General features: G+C 41.9%; 1 protein-coding gene across 4 annotated transcripts in view; it reads left to right on the top strand.

Annotated features, from left to right (window-relative positions):
* The window catches only part of LOC137326606 (echinoderm microtubule-associated protein-like 5), a 207748-nt gene that overhangs the window by 4833 nt on the left and 184433 nt on the right, over positions 1 to 18482 (top strand). For all 4 annotated transcript variants that reach the window (XM_067991872.1, XM_067991873.1, XM_067991874.1 and 1 more), the window contains exons 2-3: positions 6611 to 6770; positions 9903 to 10001. In XM_067991872.1, coding sequence (XP_067847973.1) covers positions 6611 to 6770; positions 9903 to 10001 — 259 coding nt within the window. The remainder of the gene's footprint in view (positions 1 to 6610; positions 6771 to 9902; positions 10002 to 18482) is intronic.

Below are 18482 nucleotides of genomic sequence, written 5' to 3'. Positions count from 1 at the left end.
GACAAATAATGTTTCTTTTAGGCATACTTGTGTGAACTTTATAAACCTTTGGGGTGTACTATTCAATATTTTTAAAGCAGTGTACATTTCCTTTTGTTTATTAAGTTTAAAATCTATTTGCCTTTTCTGAATGTATTGGTTTTAATTTGTTCAGCCTTTTTTAACAAAAAAGAAAATCTGTTAGCCAGTTACCTGGCCATGCAGCTTGGCATCATCAGCAAATTATTTTCGTGTTAATTAAAATGCCCTCCTCCCTATTTTAGAATAATGTGGACTTTCTTTTGTCCAATGAGGGTTTGAACACTGGAGTGAGCTAAATGCTTTATTTAACAGTACATTAAGTACAGCATTTGCAAGCAATACACCTATATACTTGCAAGTGTGAGATCCGTCTGGAGTTTCTAGGGAACTAGCATGAAGCCCTTGGAACAGAATACTTCTAGTCCCCTGAGTAGTTTACACACTCATACTAGAATAAAGGTATACTCATTAGCATAAATTATAAGGCCTCCTGAATGCTAAATTTCCTGTTTCACAACTGATTATTCCAGTTCTGTTGTCAATATCTTGCATACTCAGCATGTTACATCCAGTCTTTCACATACTTAACCCTTTCCCAATGGCTTGGACTTCTCTACTTCCTGGTATTTGCTCATCCTCTATTATCATAGATAAGAATTGTTTCCAGCCATTATTGTTTCAGTACTCAGTGCCTTTCCATCTGTCCAGCATAAGAATACTGCATGTATTCATTGGAGTAAACCACCCAGTAATAAAGGGGGATATAATGAGAGGTAAGCAGAGAGACTTTATGGGTTGAATTGAGAAATAGGACTAAGACTATAGTGGGAGTTGTGTATAGGACCCCTGGCAGCAGCTCTGAAGTGCTAGATTGTATAAATGCAGAGATTAGACAAGCATGTAAGAAAGGCAGAGTGGTCTTAATGGGGGACTTTAACCTTCACATAGATTGGGAAAAGCAGACTAGCAACTGTCAGAAAGGTAGTGAATTTCTTGAGTGTGTCCGGGATAGTTTTCTGCAGCAGTATGTCCTAGAGGCAACAAGGGGGCAAGCCATACTAGATTTAGTAATGAGTTATGAACCAGATTTAGTTAACGGCTTAACTGTGCATGAACATCTATCCATTAGTGATCATAACATGATCGAGTTCAATGTAGTGTTTGAAAGGGAAAAAAGTGAATCAGCTGCTAAGATTCTAGACTTGGGCAAGGCTGACTTCAATGGGATGAGACAGAGACTGTCCACAGTAAACTGGGCAAATCTGTTAATGGGTATAACGACTGATGATCAGTGGGAAATGTTTAAAGAAACATTTAACGTGGTACAGAATCTGTTTATACCCCTGAGGGGCAAGAACTCTGCTTGCCAAAAAAAAGAGTCATGGACAACTAAAGAGGTAAGGGACAGTATAAGACATAAGGAAAGGGCATACAAAAAGGCAAAAAATGGCACAGATCCTGGCGAATGGGAAAGATACAAAGATCAACAAAGGGTCACAAAACAGATAGTAAGGGCTACAAAAAGAGAGTATGAAAAGAAACTCGCAAGGGATATCAAAACCAATACGAAGAACTTTTATAGTTATACTAGGAAAAAGAGGGTGGTCAGGAGCAGTGTTGGCCCCTTAAACTGAAAGTGGGGATATTGTCATTGACGATGGGGAAATGGCGGACATGTTGAACAATTACTTTGCATCAGTATTTACAGTCGAAAAAGAGGATAGCATGCCGGAAATCCCAAGAAAACTTATATTGAATCGGGGACAGGGACTCAATAAAATTAACATAGGTAAAGCAACAGTAATGAAGAAAATAATAGCACTAAAGAGTGACAAATCCCCAGGACCAGATGGTTTCCATCCCAGGGTTTTAAAGGAAGTAGGTGAGCACATTGCAGATGCCCTAACTATAATCTTTCAAAGTTCTCTAGATTCAGGAACTGTCCCTCTAGATTGGAAAATTGTACATGTCACTCTGCTTTTTAAGAAAGGAGAGAGAGGGAAACCAGGGCATTATAGACCAGTTAGCCTAACATCTGTTGTGGGGAAAATGCTGGAGTCTATAATTAAGGATAGGGTGACTGAACACCTCGAGAATTTTCAGTTAATCAGAGAGAACCAGCATGGATTTGTGAAAGGTAGGTCGTGCCTGACAAACCTGATGGAATTTTTTGAAGAGGTGACTAAAGTAGTGGACAGGGGAATGTCAATGGATGTTATTTATATGGACTTCCAGAAGGCATTTGATAAGGTCCCACATAAGAGACTGTTAGCTAAGATAGAAGCCCATGGAATCGAGGGAAAAGTACGGACTTGGTTAGGAAGTTGGCTGAGCGAAAGGCGACAGAGAGTAGGGATAATGGGAAGGTACTCACATTGGCAGGATGTGACTAGTGGAGTCCTGCAGGGATCTGTCTTGGGGCCTCAATTATACACACTATTTATTAACAACTTAGATGAAGGCATAGAAAGTCTCATATCTAAGTTTGCCAATGACACAAAGATTGGTGGCATTGTAAGCAGTGTAGATGAAAACATAAAATTACAAAGCGATATTGATAGATTAGGTGAATAGGCAAAACTGTGGCAAATGGAATTCAGTGTAGACAAATGTGAGGTCATCCACTTTGGATCAAAAAAGGATAGAACAGGGTACTTTCTAATTGGTAAAAAGTTTAAAAACAGTGGATGTCCAAAGGGACTTAGGGGTTCAGGTACATAGATCATTGAAGTGTCATGAACAGGTGCAGAAAATAATCAAGAAGGCAAATGGAATGTTGGCCTTTATATCTAGAGGACTGGAGTACAAGGGGGCAGAAGTTATGCTGCAGCTATACAAAACCCTGGTTAGACCGCACCTGGAGTACTGTGAGCAGTTCTGGGCACCGCACCTTCGGAAGGACATATTGGCCTTGGAGGGAATGCAGCTTGGTTTACTAGAATGATACCCGGACTTCAAGGGTTAAGTTACAAGGCGAGAATACACAAATTGGGGTTGTATTCTCTGGAGTTTCGAAGGTTAAGGGGTGATCTGATCGAAGTTTATAAGATATTAAAGGGAACAGATAGGGTGGATAGAGAGAAACTATTTCCGCTGGTTGGGGATTTTAGGAGTAGGGGGCACAGTCTAAAAATTAGAGCCAGACCTTACAGGAGCGAGATTAGAAAACATTTCTACACACCAAGGGTGGTAGAAGTTTGGAACTCTCTTCCGCAAACGGCAATTGATACTAGCTCAATTGCTAAATTTAAATCTGTGATAGATAGCTTTTTGGCAACCAAAAGTATTAAGGGATATGGGCCAAAGGCAGGTATATGGAGTTAGATCACAGATCAGCCATGATCTTATCAAATGGCGGAGCAGGCACGAGGGGCTGAATGGCCTACTCCTGTTCCTATGTTCCTAATCACATCCTACATAGCAGAGGACCTCCATGGACCACCAAAATGTTCAAGCTTTGAGGAGCCTCATTGGTCCTTCTCTACATCAGCACCAATTTGAGAATATTGACAAGCAAGTCTCATTATAGTGAGGTGAATAATAGGGATTGGCTTATTCGGAACCACACCTTATCTTGATGTACAGTACCGGTGTTGAGAGCACTTTTTGTTTTCTCCTGTTCAACAGCTTGTGGATTGCCACAATTGACTCATTGAGCAGCAGATAAGGTTACCAGAGATGCATTTTGTGGCAACTTCCTGAAGGATCATTCATAAGATCAGTGTGTGAAAGACAAATCCTACTTGTATCCCCAAATTGACTGAGGAAATCATAGTTGGACAGCCAGATTAAGTGTTGATTTTGAGCCTACTAGATGACTTGGATATCGAACATGGCAGCTGTGATGACCTCAACTATGAGTTTCACCAGCAATAGATACTTTAGCTTCACAAAAATGATCCTAAACAAAGTCCCTATTGTATGCCACCACTTTACCCAGTGGTGAATATCTGGAATTGTCAGATTAGCTAGCTGGATTAAAAACTGGTTTGGCACAAGATGGTAAGTGGAAATGCACAATCTGTGAGGATTGAGAGTTTGACCCCGACACCAGGATTTGAGCACATTATGAAAACTGACACTCCAGTGTAATATGAGGAAGTGCTGTATTGTCCAAGGTGCTAAATATCGGATGACATTTTAAACTGTGTTGTGTTTAGCTATTTAGATATACATTAAAGATCCCATGGCACTTTTCAAAGAAGAGCAGGGAGTTCTCTGGTGTCCGAGGCAATATTCCGTCCTGGGCCAATATCATCAATAGAGATTAACTAGTCTTTTACCTCATTTAATGTTTGAGATATAGCTGGTGTAGAATGGCTGCCATTCGTGCCTGCATAATGGTCACTGCGCTCCAAGTAATTCATTTTGTGAAACGTGTGAGGTTTTAATGTGCTATGGCACTATATAAATATAAGTATTGCATTTGAGACTGGATTTTCAAAACAAAACATTTAGATTACATGGAAACCAGATGAAAGTTTACTGTTCATATTTGGACTAGATAATATAGTTTGTAAGAATTAGTGTCATCTGATCCTTTTGAGAGGACTGCAATAGATGTTTGACAAAAATGCAGTATTTTTATCTAGTCTTTTGTAGCAGTCCTTTTTAAATCAAATCAAGACTCGTGGAAACACTAGTTGCAGTCAGAATTGCATCCCCTGATTTATTCAATGCAAATGTTATAACGGTCTGTTGGTTGCTTCCAGAGCTTGATGGAGAAATCAAGCCACATTAAAACAACCTGCATTTATATAGTGCCTTTTACTGTAAAGAAACATTCCAAGGCATTTCACAAATAAGCATGAGGAAAATGGATGCTGAACTGGAAAGGGACTGATTTAGGAGGGATGGCCCAAATTCTTGAGGATTTTCAAAATGTAGAAGGAGGTAGAGGAGTAAGAGATTTAGGAAAGTTGTTCCAAAGAGTAGGACTGAGGTGGCTGAGAGCTTTGCCACCAATGGTAGGGCAAGGGAGGAAGAGAGGCAAAGAAAGTCAGAGGAATGGAACATTTGGAAGGGGATAAAGGGGTGTTGAAGACTTGAGACAGGGTGGGGAAAGGCAACGAAGGAATTTCTAGATGTAGTCAAGGATTTTGAGTTTAATGCATTGGAATATTAGCAGCCATTGTAGGTCAGTGAAGAGGTGATTGGTCAGCATGACTTGGTGCAGGATAGCATACATGTGGCAAAATTTTGGACAGTTGGATTTGAGTGTTGAGGACACAACACTTATGCTCAGTTATGTGTATGATTGAAGTTACATTTGAATCTGGTAGTTGGTCAGCCAGTTATTCAAATCCAGGACTCCCTGGCAGCTGTTTTTGGGAGTATTTAAGGAACTGAATTGAGTGAGTTGAAACTTTCAGAGGAAGCTAGATTAGACTTGCTAGCTCCTACAGTTAGGAAAGACTACGCAGTAAAGAATTATGCACATACAGTGTCGATTTGGATTGTGTGCTCTAGTGTCTGGACTGAGGCTTGAACTTTCAAACTTCTGCCTCCGAAGCAAGAGTGCTACCACTGAGCCAAGGCTGACATTTAGAGATAATTAGCCTATAACTCTAGGAATAATTTAATTACGTTTAATTTGATAGCAGATTTTAAAGAGGATAATAAAGCTTTTGAGTTATTAACAAACTACAGTAAATAGAATGAAGAAATTTGGGCTGAATATCTGATACGATGACTCGGCGAAATGGATTTTTTTCGCATTGATCTTATAGTTGCTTTCAAATTTGATCAACTACATAAAAGGGAATATTACTATGGAGGGGAATGAAAACAGAAGAGAAGGAATGGAGAGCAATAAACAGGTTACTTCTTTGCAGAAGAGTTATATTTATGAGGTAGGCCTGGCACTTGGATGGTCCATTTGAGTATCTCAACTACATAATCTTTCTTGCCAGACCTTTCCATCACAGTGTATGGACCTGATCAGTGAAATCGTAACTCATTATGCCTCACTGGCAGCAGAAACAACATGATTGCTTACCTCATAGTCCTGGAGCTAAGCACTATGGCCATCCAGCTTTTCTAGCACTCCTGCACACATTTTAGGTTTTCTGATGTAAGTTTAGCCAATCTAGTTAAGTCACCTCAATTTAAGTACATAATTCTGCTACATTTCCATCCTCCTCCTGACCATGCCCCTCTCATTAGTGTTAATGGATCACACACTCAGTGGCTGTATAGTAATTTAAATGGTGGGAACTCTGGAAATTCTTGGAATTACCACCTTGTAAGAAAACAGTAAATGTGGCAATGTTCTACCTTGGCCCTTGGGGTTCTGCTTGACATGAGTTTAGCACATGTGTGTTTGTGTGCTATTAAATCCCTCTACTAGACTATTCATCTGAGGATGGTATGGCATAGCATCGATTTGGAGTTGTTTTATTTGACACTGTTACCATAATTGGGAGTCTAGCAGAGAAACACACATAGACCCCTAATTGGACATAATCTCTTGGGAACCCAATTTGAAAGAACATTTCCAGCAATGCTTTAGCCTCAAGGCCTGCACCCATGGACATGACTGCTGTTTTGAATTACATTTATTAAAACAAAAACTCTGTACAATCCACAGCTTAGCACTGCATCCGGAACGAACTTTAGTTGCAACGGGACAGGTGGGAAAGGAGCCGCATATATGTGTGTGGGACACCTACAATGTGCAAACGATATCCATTCTGAAAGATGTGCACACACATGGAATAGCCTGTTTGGCCTTTGATCTGGATGGACAGGTAATTAAATTATATGCTAGTTTGACTGTTAGTTTGTACAGTGTAAGATATTTGTGTCATAACAGACTTTCAGAACCTGAGATCGATGTTAACTGGTGAATGAAATTGTATAAAGTTTTCATATACCAATTCTAATAGTTACATTTTATGAAGGAAATATTCATGTTACCTTTTATGGAGTTGACATTGTGCAAAATATTGTTTGCTCATTTCTTCGTTAGCTTACAACTTTCTTTGTGTACTTTACTGAGCCAGCTCCTAGTCTGGCCAGTGTATCTGTGTGCAACAAATTATGTTCATTTAAAGCATCCTCCATGTCATTTTAGAAATAAGCTGTGGTCACTGTGATGACATTGGCCACCTGCCTTTCTTTGCTGTGCCACATTAACAGCATCTCTCTAGGACAATCCAAGTTTTTTTTTTCTCCAGCCTCAGACGGTTTTTCCCCATACTGTTGAAATATATTGCTGACAGTCGACACTTGAATTCAAGTGTTGTTCAAAGTACTCGTTAACTTTCTTGAAACTGGAAAGCAATTCACAATTTCTGCATGTGAATGATCTGGAATGCACTGCCTGAAAGGGTGGTGGAAGCAGATTCAACAGCAACTTTCAAAAGGGAATTGGATAAGTAGTTGAACGGGGGAAAAAAAATTACAGCACTATGCGGGGGGGGGGAAAGAGCAGGGGAATAGGACTAATTGGATAGGTCTTTCAAAGAGCTGGCATGATGGGCTGAATGGCTGCCTCCTGTGCTGTACCTACTGTGACACTGTTTGCTATCCAATTGCAATATGGCTTCCTACTGGTGGTTGCGTATGTCTGTTTCCAACCTTGGCACTGATTACCACAATTTTACTGGACGTAGGAAGAACTGAACAATCTCCCTCCTTTCCAATTTCCAGGACAGTTCTGATACTGAGATGTTCAGTCCTTTTTTTTCTCAATATTTTGGAAAATCTCGTGTGATTTGTGCCCTATCAGTGCAATAGGGATGAGACCAGTCTGCCTCAATCTCCTGTATTAGTCAGCCAAGTGTTTACTTTTGTCCTCCTGGTGCAGTAAAACCGAGCTTCAGTTGAATTTCAGGGAGTGGAGCCACAAATGAGAGTGTAAAAATTGCAGCTACCATCATCATCTCCAATCTTGGTCATGGTTGCACCTCCATTAGGTTGAAATTCCAATTGAAGGACACTGGACCTTCGGTCTTTAGAATTTGATGTCAGTGGCACATACAAGTTTAGAACGGACTACAGTTAGTTTATCTAGTCCTTACGTCATATATCTCGTGTACTTTTGACATTTAACAACTGATTTGTGTATTTGTAGATATCAGTTGTTCATTTCACTAGCACGGCCTCTAATGATTTATAGCTTGGTTATTGATGTTGAAATTACCTAGTGACCTGCTCTGTACACGATCTGGCCATAATGGATAATATTCTTGAACACTTTATACCATTAGCGTGCTCTGTACTTTTGAAATGACAGCCTTGCCTTTGCCATTCAGAAGACAATCCACAAATGTTTCTGATGTGTACCCAGGACACTACCACATTCCTTTTTCCAAGGACAGAAACTGCAGTGTCCAGACTCTTGATGGCTTGTCTTCTTGGAGAAACTGGTACCAATATACACTTCCTCTCATCCTCTCCGGTCTTATAGACCTGATTTATCACTGTCTATGTCTGAACAAGGAATTTGTGATTCTTCATTTATATAACTGAAACTGCATTTGAGCTACTTTTCAGTTAGAGATAATTTGACAGTTGATCCGCTCGTATTGAATTCTGGTTCTGAGACAGAATTGTTAGTATTGAAGATGAAGGACCAACATCCCAGAAAGTTTAATAATGTGTATTGCCAAATGGAAGAAATTTGATTCATACCAGTGGTCCCATATCCTGAGGTCCTGCTCTTGGAGTATTTACAAGATCAAAACCTTTTGAAGTTGAGCTTCATAAATGAACATGTAGCAGTCCTTATCTCTCCTTTGGTAGAATGGTATGAGGGAATTCCCATATTTCTAAAGAGAAAATATCAGAACTGTAGATATTAAATATTTAGTTGGCCTTATCTCATCTGACATAAAGATCTAACTTTTTTTTAGATCTTGTTCCAAGAATTACTCAAAGTATTTAAATTTCATCATTTTTTTATATCCACTTGAGAAGTAAAGCATGGGTCACATTAAATGGATGCAAAACATACATTAGACATTTACAGTGACAGGATTAGGCAGAACAACAAAACAGAACCATTTGTATCCTATGCCATGAGGGGACAGACACTTTGTACAATTGCACTTCAGATCAATTCTCTCTTGCTTTATGTTGTTGAGAAATAGTATACCCAGTATAGTTTTGGCTATAGTGCATTATTGGTGCTAGAATTAGGAAATTTTTGCATATCATCTTTATTCCTTTTGGCCAAAGCCAGTTATTTAGACCTTCCATTTAATACTGTCAGAAGTTTTACAGATGGCTCATGATACTGAACATGCATACATATTATCATCCATAGTGGTGTTAGTACACAAGGTTAAATTTACTTGCACCAGAAGTGGCTCAGTTTCATCATGAATGATGTATGTGTGTATTATACTACAAAATAAACACATTAATGAACTGAACATTACAGTGTTTGGACAATAGTGATTTAAAAAATAAATTAAAACCACTGATTCTCAGTTCCTGAAGATGGCTTGGTCATTAGATGCTCTAAAGGTATTGGTGCTGTGCATACATAATATCCGATGTGTGGAACTGTGGAGGAAATGAATTTTCATAGTGTTGTAATACTTTAATAAATCTAGTGTTAAATTTTGAACAGTATGGTTTCATGTTAATGCCAAATATTGTTCAAACTTATTTGTTTTGAAGCTTATGAATTCTAAGCTGGCTTTATTGAGTACTTTTCAGTAAGAGTAGTCCCATCTGGATGGAAACAGAAGTCCATTGTTTTTTGGCTGGTCATAGTGGTTTTGAGTTGCAATAGATTGTCTGTTAAACATGGAATTATTATCAAGGGAATATATGTGGGAGGGGAATTTTATTTTTAAATCTTTTCATCTAATATAAAAATGAGGAGGGCTTTCCTAATTTCTATCTTTATTTTTTCCTTCCCTCCACAGCGCTTGGTGTCTGTTGGTCTGGATTCCAAAAACACTATTTGTGTCTGGGATTGGAAGAAAGGGAGAGTTCTAGCTACTGCACCAGGACACACCGATAGGGTAACTGTCTTTGTATGTCTTTCCTTAATAAATGCTATGTCAGAAATTTCAGGGGACAATTATGGGTACTTGGTAAACCATACAAATAAGTTTCCATTTAAATAAGGAACTTTTAGAAATGTTGGGAGAAAGTTGTGCATTGATTTACCAAAGTACACCCTGACTACATAAATGGTGAGGTCTTGGACTTGACCAGCGGGAGGGGCAGAATGAAGTGCTTTCTCAAAGGAAGAAGGGGAAAATTAGAAGTGATTCTGGTCTATGCTTGCACATCTTAGTAGGTAACAGAGTAGCATTAGTTTAGCCTTGCAGATTTCTGGAGCAGTAATCAAGGGGGACTTTTTTTTAAATGGGGGATTTGAGTTAACAGTCTACTCGTAATTCTAAAGGATTGTGATTAAAAAAAAGATGTAAATTATACAACAATTTGAATTAAGTAATATAAATAAAACAAAGTGAGTATTTGAATTACGAGGAATAGACTATAATATTAAAGATTGCACTGTGGTGGAAGTATACATTAAAAGCTAAACCTCAGATAGTAAAAGCTGTACCTTTTTTATACCATCAATGATTTGAATTGATCCATGTTCAAAAATTAAGAAAAAGGAGGAAGAACAAACTTCCATTGATATGGTGCCTTTAATCCAAATGTGCTTCACAGCCAATTAAATATTTAAAGTATAGTCACTGTTATTATGTTGGAAAATGCAGCAACCAATTTGCACAGTGATATCCCACAAACAGCAATGAGACAGATAACCAGATAAGCAGTTTTTAGTGGTGGTGGTTGAAGGATTAACACTAGAAGAACTCCATTTGTCTCTTGGAATAGTGCCATGGGAACGTTTATGTCCACCTGATAGGCAGACACTGTCTTGACAACTGCGACTAGCATAGATGCATTTAAGGGGAAGCTAGATAAATACATGAGGGAGAAAGGAATAGAAGGATATGCTGATAGGATTAGATGAAGTAGGGAGGGAGGAGGCTCGTGTGGAGCATAAACACTGGCATTGACCTGTTTCTGTGCTGTACATTCTATATAACATCGCTACCTAAAGACTGCACATCCGACAGTGCAGAACTGCCTCAGTACTGTACTGAAGTGTTAACCTAGATTATGTGCTCAAGTTTCAAGTAGGGCTTGAGTCACGACATTCTGACCTGGAAGGTGAGTGCTATCACTGAGCCAAGGCTGACACTATAAAAAGGCATTTGCTATTGCAGTGGGGGTTCTCTTTTTTTATGGTTGAAAGTGTATACTAGTTGATGTCTAAGATTCCATAGTTTGAATAATTTGTTAGCATAGACGTTACTGAGTCATTTTATATCTGGCTTGTCAGTGCTCTGATCCCAAGTCTCTGGAGCTCGTTAATGGGTGCTGGTGATCATAGACTTATTTCACTCCTGTATTCACAATTGCTTACAGAAGAAAGCTGTGAAGTCTGCTTGCAACAATAGCATGAAGATCTTTCCCATGATGAGTCATGTTGGATTCCTGAAGGTGTGCTAGATTTTTTTGGCATGCTACACCATTATTTCTTGGGAAGGGGCCATTAGCTCCATCTCCTAGAGGATACAATAGGATATGAATACCTAACCTGCATTGGACAATCTGTTAATTCTTGTGCAGGGTTTAAAGGTGGCCTCTAGAAGCTGTTCTGCAGAAGCTCTAACACCTAGTACTTTTTAGCCTCTACCAACACTAGATCCAAAATTCCTAGTAGAGGTTGGGACTCCTAGTGGTCTACAGCCTATCATCACCACAGATAACTGAGTAAGGCAGCCAATTCAAGGACACTAAATTGTGTTTTCTCACGGGTGAAGTTTTTTATCACTTGCTATAGAGTTCCTGCTATTTTTACAAAAATAATAATAAAAAATCCCCGATTTAGGTCCCTAAATAAAATCGTTAAAATTTGAAAGTTACATGGTGCTTCAGCATACCATCTGAATAATTGTGGGAGTCTTTGGGAATCGTAACTGAAAGATGTGTACTTCCACAGATATTCAAGGCTGCTCCAAGAAGCTTCTCTATTTTTAGATAGCAGGCAAGTGTTACCAGTATAAAGTAATGTCTATTTTATTTCTGTGATAGAACCACAGAAGTTTACAGTACAGAAGGCCATATGCCTAGGCTGGCTGTTTGCCAGAGCAATCCAAAACCAATCCCACTGTCTTGTGTACTATGTCCCCATAATCCTGTATCTTTCTCTGATTCAAATATTTATCCAGTTTTTCCTTAAAAGATGCAATTTTCTCTGCCTCAACTACTCCCTATGGCAAAGCATTCCATGCTTCAACAGCTCTTTTGCATAAATAAATTTCTCCTAACCACATTCCTAATTCTCTTAGTGATTATAATCATATTTAAATTGATTACTCCTTGCCATTGACCCACCAACCAGAAAAAATTATCTTTCCTTATTCACTCTAAAAAGAAAGACTTGCATTTATATAGCGCTTTTCACAACCTCTGGACGACCCAATGCACTTTACATCCAATGAAGATCTTTGTTTTTTGAAGTGTTACTGTTGTGATATAGGAAAAGCAGCAGCTAATTTGCTCGCAGCAATGTGCCACAAACAGCAATGTGATAATGACCAGATAATCCTTCATAATTTTTTTAAAACCTCTCTTTAATCTCCTCTTTGCTTTCTCTGGTCCAGTAAAAATAGTGCCAGGATCTCAAGTCTCTCTTCATAATAGTTTCCCATCCTTGCATTATCTTGGCAAATCAAGATGTGGAGATGCCGGTGATGGACTGGGGTGGACAAATGTAAGGAATCTTACAACACCAGGTTATAGTCCAACAATTTTATTTTAAAATCACAAGCTTTCGGAGATTATCCCCTTCGTCAGGTGAGTTCACTCCGAAAGCTTGTGATTTTAAAATAAAATTGTTGGACTATAACCTGGTGTTGTAAGATTCCTTACATTTGGCAAATCAACACTGTAGGTTCTCCATGGCATTAATGTCCTTTCGACATTGTGGCACCCAAAACTGCAGATGTTGCTCATCTTTGGCCTATCCAAGGTTTTGTACAGATTTATCATTCCTTAACTTTTGCACTCTACCCCTATTTATAAAACACAAAATTGGCCTTTTTATGATTTACCTGAACTTATTTTCAGGGAATTGTGTATTTGAGCCCCTAAGGGTCTGTTTGTCCACACCCTCGAGCATCTTGACAATGGATGTATGCTACCATTTCTTTTTTTTGTCCAAAAATGTATCACCTCACACATATGCACATTAAATTACATCTGGCGCCTATCTGTCTTCCTGAAGTCTCAGACTTCTTCACTGTTTACCAGATCCCCTACTTTTGTGTTATCCACAGATTTTGTGATTGTGCTCCCTCTGTGCTAGTTCAAATCTGTATATCAACAACAAAAGTGGACCTAGTGCTGATCCTGAGTACACCACTTCCAAACCTTCTTCCATCCAAGCAACACTTATTCACCATAACCTTTGTTTCCTGTCCTTTAATCAAATTTCTATCTTATGCCTCTTTGTGAGACAACTTAACTAACTGCTTCTGAAAATCAAAATGCACTTCTATCAATTGCATTTCTTTTATCCATTCGGTTACTTTTTAAAAGAAAACTCTCAAATTTGTCGAGTAGTTTTCTTCTAACAAATTCATGCTGGTGGCACTTGATTAACCCGTGCCTTTCTAAATGCACGATAATTTTATCTCTCATTATGAATTCTAAGATTTTACCCACAATTGACATTGGATCACCTCCAACAACACGTGCGAGGAGCTCATTGATTTCTTTGTCGCTAAGATTGAGACCATTCGTTCAGCTGCCTCTGCCGCTTCCCTCCTTTCTCTTGCTCTAGCCCTGAACTCTCATCACTCCCTAGTTTCTCTGCTATCTCCCCTCGTGCCCTCTCTGAGCTCATCTTTGCCATGGGACGCATCTCCTGCTCCTTCGACCCCATTCCTACCAAATTGCTGACCACCCAACTTCCCTTTCTGGCCCCATGTTAGCTGATATTGTTAATGGTTCCGTCTCCTCAGGTTGTCACCCTACCCTTCAAATCTGCCACCTTCAGCCCCTCCTCAAAAACCTACGCTTGACCCGTCTATCCTTGCAAACTACCGCCCCATCTCCAACCTTCCTTTCCTTTCAAGTCCTTGAACATAGTGCCTCCCAAATCAGGCCCATCTTTCCCTCAACTCCATGTTTGAATCCCTCCAATCAGGTTTCTGCTACAGTACTGAAAGGGCCCTTATCAAACTCACAAATGACATCCTGTGTGACTGTGACCATGGTAAACTATCCCTCCTCATCCTTCTTGACCTGACTGCAGCCTTTGACACAGTTGACCACACTACCCTCCTCCAAAGCCTCTCCTCTATTGTCCAGCTGGGTGGGACTGTGCTCGCCTGGTTCCATTCTTATCTTGCCAGAGAATCGCCTGCAATGGCTTCTCTTCCTGCTCCTGCACCGTTAACTCCGGAGTCCCCCAAGGATCTGTCCTTGATCCCCTCATATTTCATATCTACATGCAGGACAAATCCAATCCAGCCAATTACCGCCCCATCAGTCTATTCCCAATCATCAGCAAAGTAATGGAAGGTGTCGTCGACAGTGCTATCAAGCGGCACTTACTCACCAATAACCTGCTCACCGATGCTCAGTTTGGGTTTCGCCAGGACCACTCTGCTCCAGACCTCATTACAGGCTTGGTCCAAACATGGACAAAAGAGCTGAATTCCAGAGGTGAGGTGAGAGTGACTGCCCTTGACAGCAAGGCAGCATTTGACCGAGTGGCACCAAGGAGCCCTATTAAAATTGAAGTCAATGGGAATCGGGAAAAACTCTCCAGTGGCTGGAGTCATACCTCGCACAAAGGAAGATGTTAGTGGTTGTTGGAGGGCAATCATCTCAGCCCCAGGACATTGCTGCAGGAGTTCCCCAGGGCAGTGTCCTAGGCCCAACCATCTTCAGCTGCTTCATCAATGAACTTCCCTCCATCATAAGGTCAGAAATGGGGATGTTCGCTGATGATTGCACAGTGTTCAGTTCTATTCACACCCCCTCAAATAATGAAGCAGTCTGTGCCCGCATGCAGCAAGACCTGGATAACATCCAGGCTTGGGCTCATAAGTGGCAAGTAACATTCGTGCCAGACAAGTGCCAGGCAATGACCATCTCCAACAAGAGAGTCTAACCACCTCCCCATGACATTCAATGGCATTACCATCGCAGAATTTATTCGTTCATGGGATGTGGACGTCGCTGGTGAGGCCGGCATTTATTGCCCATCCCTAGTTGCCCTTGAGAAGGTGGTGGTGAGCTACCTTCTTGAACCGCTGCAGCCCATGTGGTGAAGGTTTTCCCACAGTGCTGTTAGGTAGGGAGTTCCAGGACTTTGACCCAGCGACGATGAAGGAACAGTGATATATTTCCAAGTCGGGATGGTGTGTGACTTGAAGGGGAACGTGCAGGTGGTGTTGTTCCCATGTGCCTGCTGCTCTTCTCCTTCTAAGTGGTAGAGGTCGCGGGTTTGGGAGGTGCTGTCGAAGAAGCCTTGGCGAGTTGCTGCAGTGCATCCTGTGGATGGTACACACTGCAGCCACAGTGCGCCGGTGGTGAAGGGAGTGAATGTTTAGGGTGGTGGATGGGGTGCCAATCAAGCGGGCTGCTTTATCTTGGATGGTGTCGAGCTTCTTGAATGTTGTTGGAGCTGCACTCATCCAAGCAAGTGGAGAGTATTCCATCACACTCCTGACTTGTGCCTTGTAGATGGTGGAAAGGCTTTGGGGAGTCAGGAGGTGAGTCACTCGCCGCAGAATACCCAGTCTCTGACCTGCTCTCGTAGCCACAGTATTTATATGGCTGGTCCAGTTAAGTTTCTGGTCAATGGTGACCCCCAGGATGTTGATGGTGGGGGATTCGGTGATGGTAATGCCGTTGAATGTCAGGGGAAGGTGGTTAGACTCTCTCTTGTTTGAGATGGTCATTGCCTGGCACTTGTCTGGCGCGAATGTTACTTGCCACTTATAAGCCCAAGCCTGGATATTCTCCAGGTCTTGCTGCACGCGGGCACGGACTGCTTCGTTATTTGAGGGGTTGCGAAATGAACTGAACACTGTGCAATCATCAGCGATCATCCCCATTTCTGACCTTATGATGGAGGGAAGGTCATTGAAGAAGCAGCTGAAGATGGTTGGGCCGAGGACACTGCCCTGAGGAACTCCTGCAGCAATGTCCTGGGGCTGAGATGATTGGCCTCCAACAACCACTACCATCTTCCTTTGTGCTAGGTATGACTCCAGCCACTGGAGAGTTTTCCCCCTGATTCCCATTGACTTCAATTTTGCTAGGGCTCCTTGGTGCCGCACTCGGTCAAATGCTGCCTTGATGTCGAGGGCAGTCACTCTCACCTCGCCCACCATCAACATCCTGGGGGTCACCATTGACCAGAAACTTAACTGGACCAGCCATATAAATACTGTGGCTACAAGAGCAGGTCAGAAGCTGGGTATTCTGCGACGAGTGACTCACCTCCTGACTCCCCAAAGCCTTTCCACCATCTACAAGGCACAAGTCAGGAGTGTGATGGAATACTCTCCACTTGCCTGGATGAGTGCAGCTCCAACAACACTCAAGAACCTCGACACCATCCAGCAAAAATCAGCCCGCTTGATTGGCACCCCCTCCACCACCCTAAACGTTCACTCCCTTCACTGTGGCTGCAGTGTGTACCATCCACAGGATGCATTGCAGCAACTCGCCAAGGCTTCTTCGACAGCACCTCCCAAACCCGCGACCTCTACCACCTAGAAGGACAAGAGCAGCAGGCACATGGGAACAACACCACCTGCACGTTCCCCTCCAAGTCACACACCATCCTGACTTGGAAATATATCGTCGTTCCTTCATCGTCGCTGGGTCAAAATCCTGGAACTCCATTCCTAACAGCACTGTGGGAGAACAGTCACTATATGGACTGCAGCGGTTCAAGAAGGTGGCTCACCGCCATCATAGAGTCATAGAGTTATACAGTACGGATAGAGGCCCTTCGGCCCATCATGTCCGCGCCGGCCATCAGCCCTGTCTAATCTAATCCCATATTCCAGCATTTGGTCCGTAGCCTTGTATGCTATGGCATTTCAAGTGCTCATCCAAATGCTTCTTGAATGTTGTGAGGGTTCCTGCCTCCACAACCCTTTCAGACAGTGAGTTCCAGACTCCAACCACCCTCTGGGTGAAAAAGTTCTTTCTCAAATCCCCTCTAAACCTCCCGCCTTTTACCTTGAATCTATGTCCCCTTGTTATAGAACCCTCAACGAAGGGAAAAAGCTCCTTAGTATCCATCCTATCTGTGCCCCTCATAATTTTGTACACCTCAATCATGTCCCCCCTCAGCCTCCTCTGCTCCAAGGAAAACAAACCCAATCTTCCCAGTCTCTCTTCATAGCTGAAGCGCTCCAGCCCTGGTAACATCCTGGTGAATCTCCTCTGCACCCTCTCCAAAGCGATCACATCCTTCCTGTAGTGCGGCGACCAGAACTGCACACAGTACTCCAGCTGTGGCCTAACCAGTGTTTTATACAGCTCCATCATAACCTCCTTGCTCTTATATTCTATGCCTCGGCTAATAAAGGCAAGTATCCCATATGCCTTCTTTACCACCTTATCTACCTGTTCCGCCGCCTTCAGGGATCTGTGAACTTGCACACCAAGATCCCTCTGACCCTCTGTCTTGCCTAGGGTAAGGGCAATTAGGGATGGGCAATAAATGCTGGCCTTGCCAGCGACGCCCGCATCCCATGAACAAATAAAAAAAATATCTACATGCTGTCTCTTGGCAACATCAGCTGAAGGCATGACTTCAGGTTGCACATGTACGCTGCCGACACCCAGCTCTACATCACCACCACCACCTATTTTGACCCCCTCCACTGTCTCTCTCATTTGTCCTCTCCCTGGCCACTGTCTGAGGTTGAACCAGACCGTTCGCAATCTTGGCGTCCTATTTGACCCTGAGCTGAACTTCCGACCAGATATCCCCTCCATCACCAAGACTGTCTACTTCCCCATCTAACATCGCTGGTCTCCACCCCTGCCTCAGTTCATCTGCTGCTCTCATCCATGCCTTTATTACCTCAAGACTTGACAGTTCCAATGCTCTCCTGGCTGGCCTCCTATCTTCCACCCTCCATAAACTTGAGCTCATCCAAAACCCTGCTGCCCCGTATCCTAACTCGCACCATGTCCCATTCACTCATACTGTGCTCGCTGACTTACATTGGCTCCCGGTCCAGGAACGCCTCAATTTTAAAATTCTCATCCTTGTTTTCATATCTCTCCATGGCCTCGCCCTTCCCTATCTCTGTAAACTCCTCCAAACCTACAACCATCAGATCTCTGCGCTCCAATTCTTGCCTCCTGCACATCCCTGATTTTAATCGCTCCACCAATGGTGGCCATGCCGTCAGCGGCCTAAGCCTTAA

This window comes from Heptranchias perlo, chromosome 10 (genome assembly GCF_035084215.1).
Source record: "Heptranchias perlo isolate sHepPer1 chromosome 10, sHepPer1.hap1, whole genome shotgun sequence".
Classification (NCBI taxonomy): Eukaryota; Metazoa; Chordata; class Chondrichthyes; order Hexanchiformes; family Hexanchidae; genus Heptranchias; species Heptranchias perlo.
The sequence above is the reverse complement of the archived record's forward strand: the minus strand, read 5'-3'. Positions and strand labels throughout refer to the sequence as shown.